Source organism: Apis dorsata, unplaced genomic scaffold (genome assembly GCF_000469605.1).
Source record: "Apis dorsata unplaced genomic scaffold, Apis dorsata 1.3 scaffold_111, whole genome shotgun sequence".
NCBI lineage: Eukaryota > Metazoa > Arthropoda > Insecta > Hymenoptera > Apidae > Apis > Apis dorsata.
The window spans coordinates 123,170-132,608 of NW_006263406.1; the positions used below are offsets into that span (position 1 = coordinate 123,170).

General features: G+C 21.5%; 1 protein-coding gene and 1 long non-coding RNA gene across 3 annotated transcripts; one reads left to right on the plus strand and one right to left on the minus strand.

The window, feature by feature from the left end:
• Positions 1–475: 475 nt before the first annotated feature.
• On the plus strand, positions 476–2,623 carry LOC102674478 (membrane-associated progesterone receptor component 1). Its single transcript, XM_006612354.1, has 3 exons — positions 476–1,060; positions 1,483–1,629; positions 2,064–2,623. The coding sequence occupies exons 1-3, from the start codon at positions 727–729 to the stop codon at positions 2,177–2,179; spliced, it is 597 nt and encodes a 198-aa protein (XP_006612417.1). The 5' UTR covers positions 476–726; the 3' UTR covers positions 2,180–2,623.
• Positions 2,624–7,571: 4,948 nt separating this feature from the next.
• LOC102675308 lies at positions 7,572–9,433 on the minus strand. 2 transcript variants are annotated; one of them, XR_421245.2, is made up of 3 exons: positions 8,857–9,433; positions 7,844–8,037; positions 7,572–7,751 (listed from the first exon to the last, which is right to left on the minus strand). It is a non-coding gene; the product is annotated as an uncharacterized LOC102675308 (long non-coding RNA). The 2 variants fall into 2 exon arrangements; XR_421246.2 differs by having other exon boundaries at positions 8,825–9,433.
• Positions 9,434–9,439: the final 6 nt, after the last annotated feature.

The window sequence follows — 9,439 nt, forward strand, 5'->3', positions numbered from 1 at the left end:
ATTATTTCTATAAATATTCTATATAATATTTCTATAAACTGTAATAAAATTAATTTATTAAGATTAAATTATATTTTTTATATAAAAAATAAAGAAGTATATGGTTTATAAAAATTTAAATAATTATGATTTTCAATTCGTCGATATCTTTATGTATATGCATGTGCCTAATATAAAATATTAATTTAATTTTTTTAATTTATATATATTGCATTACAAATTCATAATTAATTTTAATAAAATATATATTATTTATATTTTTATATTAAAATGTTCGAAATTTTTTTTATCTAATTAAATAATAATTTTTTAAATGATATATTTATAATTGTAAATTTAATAATAAAATTATTATAAAGTAAAAATCATAATTGTAATAATTATTGTTTTTAAATTAATAAATTTTATTATCTTGACTAATGTCAAACAAATAAAAATCTTATATACAGTTCTCGGCATACATACAATTTAGTAGTGGGGTAGTATGTTATAGAACATAATCACATCAGTGTAGGTGCTAGAGTAGCCAGCACCGGTATGTTATCAGTTCGTGGTTGAGGTTGTACGATACGGTTTAAACGATATAATTTGACAGATACTAATTTAGCTTTTCAAAAAATCATTTTAAATTTGTGCAAAAATTATATAATACACGCATAACACGAAATTAATTAATCATAAAAAAATATCGTTTTATTCTTCATCACTCAAGAACTGGTGGTCAAAATGGCGGAAAAGAATGACTCGCCGGGTTCCACTTCAACTTCTACCGGACATGAAAGTCAACCACTACTTTCAAGTTTTATAACTGAAATTGTAAAGAGTCCAATAAATCTTATTTTAGTAGGCGTAATTGCCCTTTTGGTTTATAAAATTGTTAAAAGTAAGACAAAGATTGAAGAACCTGTGAAAGAAATAAAAAAACTGCCACAATTGCGTCGTGATTTTACACTTGAAGAGTTAAAAAAATATAATGGTAAAGGACCAGATGGACGAATATTAATTGCTATAAATGGTAGTATTTATGATTGTACTTGTGGTGCCCATTTTTATGGTCCTGGTAAGTATTTAATCACTTTTACTAATTTATATGATTAGAAATGAGTTCATATCGTTATTACATACAAAATTACTTAATTGTTATATTTTCTTACCTACCTCAATTTTTTAATGTTCTTCATTTTTATCTTGGTTATCGCTTGACCTCGGCTTACGTAAAAATAATTTACAAACATCATGAAACTGTGATAATTAACTAAATTATGATAGAACATGATTGAGATTGATAGTAGATGACTTTTACATTTCATTCATTATTTAATTATGACATTATAATTAATTATAACATTCAATTACAATATATAAAAAATCTCATTAAATAAATTAAAAAATTTATCTATAAAAATAGTTAACAAATAAAATTATTTTTAATTTTTTTTTAAATCATATTTAATTTATTTTTTTTATCTATTTTACATATAGGTGCCCCATATGAAGTATTTGGTGGAAAAGATATTAGTAGAGCCTTAGCAAAATTTTCATTGGAAACATCACAGGAATATGATGATTTAAGTGATTTGAAAACTGGAGAAATGGAATCTATAAGAGAATGGGAAGAACAATTTAAAGGTAATTATTTAAGACATATTTTTTCAATAAAGAATATGAAGTTATAAAATACAAAATGATATTTGTTATTTTAATTTAAAAGAAAAAGTTTTTAGAATTTTTTTATATATCTTAATATCAATATATCATCACAATAAATCTTTGTGTATTAAATTTTAGTTTATAAAATTTGAAAGTGAATTTATTTTATATAATTTAAATTATATTAAAATTAATTACATTAAAATTAATCATATACTATAAATATCATTATTTTCATTTTTTTTTTTTTTTTTTTAAAAAAAAAAAAAAAATGAAAATAATGATATTTATAGTATATGATTAATTTTAATGTAATTAATCTTAATATAATTTAAATTATATTAAGATTAATTACATTAAAATTAATCATATACTATAAATATCATTATTTTCATTTTTTTTTTTTTTTTTAGAAAAATATGATTATGTAGGAAGATTACTAAAACCTGGTGAAGCACCTACAAATTATTCAGATGAGGAAGATGAAGGTAGTCAACTTGAAAATGAAACAAAGTCCAAGAATGATTGACTGTTTGATTGCATATCAAATGTTAAACAGTCAAAAGGATATTGCGCACACACCATTGAAAGAACTCTTAAAATTGTAGCTAATGAACATATTTATGAACATTTATCTGGATATTTTACTACATCATAATGATAAAATAAAAATTAAAATGGTATCTTTTGATCAAGTTAAATGATTATTCAAAACTGATGTTATATGTAAAGACTTTTTTTGAGTATCCAATTTTTCAATCAACAAGGATACTTTAATAGTATAATGTTTTTATATATGTACAAAAGATTTCTTATACACATCTATAAAACTGGCACTAGAAATAAGAAAAGTTTTGAACTATATTCCATTAAATATCTTTGTTTATATTCATTCATGTTTTGCCATATAGCATTTGATACATGTATACATGTATTTGGTCTGTAATCTTTAATAAAATGGTGTTATATTTGATATACATTTGAAATTTAATATTAAGTTAATGCAGTACTCTGCATATTTATATTATGAGAATAATAATTGTTTCTTAAAATAAAAACATTATGCTTTTTAAAAACAATATGATACCATCTTAAAATATAACACAATTTCAGTTGTTACTTAATTAAATATACTTAATTAAATATAATATTCTATTACTTAATAATATATTTTCAAAAATATATATTAAGTATATCAAAATTTAATTAAAAAATGAAAAATTTTTGAAAACATTGCTTAGAAAACAATAAAATTCCATTTGAAAATTTGTAAAAAAAAACACGTTTACTAGTCTTTTATATATATAAAAAAAAGGAATACATAAAATTTACTATAAATTTATATGTTGTAATTGTTATTAATATATTGCAGAATTGCTAATATTTGCAACATTGTTTATAACATGACAAATTCTTTATTATCATGTAATTATTTAATAATTGTTTTCAAATTAAAATAAAGTAATAACATTATTGGAAAATCAATACACATATATAATTTTAATATATATGCATTTTCTTAACAATTAGTGCAATTAATCTAATCTTAGTTCTGTTTTATAATAAAAAAGTATATGATTAATATTAATTGCAGTAAATAATGAATTTTAAATTTTCTTAATTGTTTAAATGATATTAGTTAATTGATATTAAATAATTATATATAATTAAATGGAATTTATTTGATTTTATTTATAAAATTAATATTTTCATTGATTTTTTAAATTATTTGTAAAAAATAGAAAAAGATTTGAGTGTAATTTAAATAAAATTTATTGTGCAATATTCTAAAAATGAATGTGCAAATGATATTATATTCTATACGCTGCATTTATGCCACAATGTTTTCAGAAAAAACATTCCTACAAAACAAAAATATTTGTAAATTCTGTAATTATATCATATCAATATTTCATATTTATATATAATTTTGATTTCAATATCAACTTTATTGAAAAAATTGCATTTTTTTTAAATAATATAATGCACTTTATGCAAGTCACATTCACTTAATTTTTGGTACAATTATCATGTAATAAGAGACTGAATCAGTTTTTTGAGAAAATTTTTATTGTTAATTTTCTTAACATTTCAGTCATAAAAATAATGATATTGTTCTAATATATATTTGTATATGTATAATTATTATACATATTCTTTTAATTCATATAAAACCAATTCGTTTAAATTAAAATTTTAATTAAATATTTGAGTAAATTAAATATACTTAATATGTTATTTTATTGTATACGTAATTTATTAATTCATGATTTAATGTTTTATTTCTACTTTAAGGTAAACATGAAAAATGTTATTTCATATTATATTTTTTTTGTTACATGATATGATATGTTTGTGTGTTAATTACTTAATCAATTATATTGATCAGTTATTATATTGAAATTTATGATTAAAATTATTTATAGAAAATGTTAAATATTGATGTTGCAATGTACTTTTTGTTATCAAAAAATGAGTAAATAGTTTGTAAAATGCAGATGTAGATATTCAATTGTTATATTCAGGTAATATTAATTCTCGTTTATATTAAAAAAAAATTGTTTCTTTCAAGCAAGTTGTTTATTTATTTATACTTGATTTATTCCTTAATATATTTAAATTCTTGCTATATTATATATTATATATATAAAAATGAATCATAATTTTAATTTTATGAAATTTTAGAAATGTATCGCATTAAAAATTTTTTTAGTGCGAGTATTACAATAAAAATTCAATTTTATTTTATTAATTTATATTTCTGCTAAGATTTCTTTAAATTAAATAAATTAATTTAACGAAATTAATAATTAAATATTATATTAAAATATTAATTTGCAAATTGTACAAACAAATATTCTGCAAATTATTATTAAATTATGTAATTATTATATTATATAAATATAAAAAAAATAAATAAATATATTTAATTTCAAATTTGTAATATATTTATGTATTAAATATATTATGTATTAGATGTTTGATTTCATCTATGTCTGTATATATATATAATTCAAAAGAGTAAATTCATTTTAAAATACATATTTAGAAATTATTTTTATCTATATTTTACTTTTTATTTATTCAATTATTATAAAACAATATATAAAATATATTTATTATATATCTTAAAAAATAAAATATATTAAAATAATTATTCACATTTTATATGTTGTCACAATTAAATTACATTGATTTTTTAAATGCCAAAAAACTAAATTATTATAATAATGTTTAAAATATGTTTTTATAAAAAAATCTCAAAAAAAAGAAAGATATTTTCAAAGCATCTTTAAAATGATCATATAAGCATAACGAGGGTTGTCTTTGATTTATGATGTAACGTCATTTAACTGAACTTGGAGATTTATCTCAACCTGTGAATAGTCTTTTTATGACTTTGATACGATTTGAACACAAACGACCTTGCTCCTATAATTCATTTCAATTATTTTAAATAAATATATATAATTCCAATTTTTTTTCGGTAATTTTGTATCATAAAACTTTAAGAAAGAATATTTTATTATTTTAATTTTTTATTATTATTCTTTATTGTAACAATGTATATTTCTTGTATTGTTGTAAATTTTTTTTCAATTTCTAGCAAAATATTAAGGACTGTAATAAGAATATCAAGATTCAAAAAATGACCTTGTATCTTTAATTTATCACAATTATTTATTACGCAAATATATAATCCATAAATTGGCATTGAATAATTAGAATTTTTATGCTAAGAAAATTATACATTTCTTTTTTTATTTAATGTAAGATTAAAATTATTTTTGCTATATATTCGTACTTTATTTATGATAAAATGCATAACAAATTAAATTTATAATTATTACAAATAATATGAGATGGAATCGTATCGTATCGACGGCGAGATTACAAAAACTACGTCCCTTATCACAGTAGATAACGATGGCGATATCAGTGACTCAAAGCTAGCATGAAAATAACCCATTTGGTTTATAACAATTGAAATGTAACGTTAATATAATTAATATTAATTTTTACTATGCAAGAGATTATTATTAGATTTTTTTAATAATTTGATATATTAATCAAAATTAGAAATCGGTTAATGTATCTTTTATAGACATTTTGATTATTTCTTAAAAATATAAGAATATATAGTACGCATTATATTATATAGAATAATTTTATAAATAATAACAATTTATTCTTTTATTATAAAATATAATGTATATATAATACAAAATTAATTATTTAATGAATAAAAAATTTAAAAAAATAAGTTAATAGAATAGCATCATTAACACTGTAACGTTTTTTTTTATGAATACTTTTACGTAACACTTGGGTAAGGACTATCGATAAATTTTCATGTTGTTTGCTATTTTTACGTATTTTCTCTGTATGTATTATTCTTTACAAATAATTTAAAAATATAATATATGAATATATAATTCGAAAATAAATGAAATATACGAAAGTTTTTTAATAAATTGAAAACATACATAATTGATTCTAATACTAACTATATTAAATATAAATCTGGCAACAATGAAAGGGTTCAGTCTCGGTAAGTCTCTAAACATAACCTATCTAATATAATTTCCCGCGATTTTATGAAATGTTTCTTTATGATAATATATGTTGTCATGGTAATTGATAAATAGTGTTATATTGAAATAAATATAATTTAAGTATAATATATTCTATTGCATCCCAATAAAATATTAAAATGAACTTGTGCTATAGTATATTATATGTAGTATATCAATATATATAATTAATATAACACAATTTCATTTCTTACTTTATTTGATTTTTGCCAATTCTTTTCTTATTTATATATTTATTTAAGATTTTAAATTTAAAATTTAAATTTAATATTATATTAAGTTTTTACAATAAAATACAAATTTTCAATAGCATTAATACATGGTAAAACATAATTTTTGTATCTTAAGATTTTATAAATTAATAATATCATAATATTAATATTATTAGTATTAAAAAAAATTATGATAATTAAAAATCAAAATATTTAGTTTTTTTTTTAGTTTCAAAGAATGAAGAATTATAAAAAAAATATTATAAATGAATTATAAATAAATAGTTATTATTCTTCAAGAAAATTAAAACTTATAAAATATTGATTTTGAATATTTTTTTGATTTATAAATTTGATTTTTTTGGTTCTGATTTTGCCAAAAGTAATATAGATATAAAAAATCTTATATTTTTTAATAGTATACTTGTGAAATGATGTAATGAAATATTTAAAACTTATAAAAAATACTATTTCATTTTTTTTATTTTTCAACCTATTTTTTTAAAATATATATTACAAGAAACAAATTTTAAAAAATAGATAATAAATTAATTTTAATAACAATTTTTACTTTAACTTAAAAATTTAAAGATTTTATCATACATTTTTCTTTTTATTCAATTATTAAATATAAATATCATAATATTAAAATAATCAATAGCTAATATTAGAATGTTGGAATATTAAATTAATGAATCTAAGATTTATTTTTATAAAATTAATCATAATATAATTTTTTAAGTATGGAATATCTAAGATATAATTTGCAATTAAAATTCCACATTTTTTATAAAGATAATGAATTTTTTTTAATGATTTGAATAAATATTATGACATTTATTAATATAAATATTATTAAAAACTATAATTGATTTTAAAAGAATATTAAAAATACATTTCTATTAAAAGCAAAATAAAATTCAAGACTAAAAATAACATTGAATATTTGATATCGTATTTTAAATTAATTAATTATTTAATTATTCTTATTATTATATAGTATATGAATAAATATATTATTAAAAGATTATCAAAAAAAATTATTAAGCTCACTTATTCTTAATAATTAAAATTAAGAAAAAAATAACGGATACAAGCGACTAGCAACACCTCATAAAGAATTGCCGTCGCTGTCGCTGTCACTGAAATGGGTGGCTAGGTGGCTGCTGCCACGGCGTCATCTAATTCCCGTCCCATTTCCAATACTCCCTCTCTTCTCATGTTCACCTTTTTCTTTACACAATTCTGTGTATCTGACACTATCGTGCGCGTGCGAGCGCACACAAACGCATGTCTGAAAGAGCGAGAAAGAACAAAGTAGAAAAAAGAGATGGAAACAAGTTCACGCACAATATATGCGTGCACTGAGTCGCGTGCCGTTCGCACCTATCACGAGTCAGATTCTCTTTCTCGAACAGAGGACGTTCTGCGCAACGCAACTCCCCACCTTGTATATGTGTACATTCTTCCTTTTAACCTGTCGATCGAGAAATCCCTGGCCATCTTGTAATGATATCCCTTTATCACTCTTGATTTTGTCAATGCAGTAATAAATACAATTTTTGAGTTTCTTGTCATTCCTAATATGCAAATAGATATTTATTAAAAAAAAGTTTATAGATACAAATTCATCATGAATATAATCATACAAATATTTTAATTTTATAATTACAAAAGAGAAAGCGATATGGATATTTGTACATATAATTTACAAATTTCAATGAATGAATTATGTATAAAGATATTCAAAAAATAGAATTTTTGAAAATCAATAAATACTATTTAAATACAAAACTAGTTGTTAAATATAATTTTGTAAACAAAATATGATTTATAAAATAAAAAAATATAATATATTTATTGATATATATTCAATGATTCTATTATTCGTATTACATAATACTTGCAAAAATCCTGAAGGTTATGTCGAAAAAGGTGTATATTCATAATCAACATTTTAATACAATTTTACAATTTAATAAAAATTTATTAAAAAAGTAGTTTTATTTCGATAAAAATATTATGTATGTAAAATTTATAAACATTTTACTTATGACACATTACAATAAATATTAAAAAGTTTACATATATATAAATATAAATAGAAAAAAATTTTTAAATAATTTAAAAAATATGTACATAGAATATCATAAATTACAAAATATCTTAATGAATTTGTCTCTAATACATAAATTATATCATGCAAACTATTATCTCGATATTTTCCAGCAATAAGAAACAATTAGGCTAGAATTTTTTTAATTTTTTTAAATTTTGAACATCACTAAAGCGAAGTAAATTGTTAAAAGTAGTTTATTATATAATTTTATCGTATTATTAATTTTTTCTATAAACGTATTCTAATACCAATGATAAATCTAATTCAAGAAGCATCTTACAACCACTATGTAAGACCGGCCTTTATCAAATGGCGGCAGAGGAATAAACGAAATTCTCGCGGCTGTTGGACCGGCGGCGTGAACGTAATCACAGCGTTCGTGGCCTCGCAGCAGTTTGACCAATAATAGCAAGTGATTAGGTCACATGATCATATAGACCAATCAGATGGCTAGTCTAATGTCACGGCAACTATACGGAACCAGTCGGACATTTTCTGACAAGCGTAGAAAAACTTCTCGTCAACAGCAGCCGCCATTTTACGTTAGCCGATACTCGTGCGGTGCAGAACTCTCGCGATCGCTTTTCCCGAGCGAATTTCTGTGGCGCGCGGTGGCCGCCCCGGAGCCGACTCATTTGTTCGTCTTTGCCTCCTGGCGTCCGTGATTGCCTCGAATGTGTGGGGAAAGCGAGCCGCGTCCGCGGTGATCATTCGCGCGCCCCGTGTCGCAGTGTACCAAGGCGAGAGAAGAGGAGAGAAAGATGGTGCCAGCGGGCCTCAAGAGCGATATCGTTGCTGCGAGCTAGCGCCGTGCGCGCAGCCAGTCCGCCACACTTGAGTGTTTGACGAGTCGTGAGCGACCG

What these genes read in the sequence shown, in the direction of transcription:
- LOC102674478 (XM_006612354.1), top strand. Translation starts at nt 727, where the DNA reads ATGGCGGAAAAGAATGACTCGCCGGGTTCCACTTCAACTTCTACCGGA. An exon ending in TGCCCATTTTTATGGTCCTG is followed by an intron (nt 1,061 to 1,482) that starts GTAAGTATTTAA and finishes TTTTACATATAG; the next exon opens with GTGCCCCATATGAAGTATTT. An exon ending in ATGGGAAGAACAATTTAAAG is followed by an intron (nt 1,630 to 2,063) that starts GTAATTATTTAA and finishes TTTTTTTTTTAG; the next exon opens with AAAAATATGATTATGTAGGA.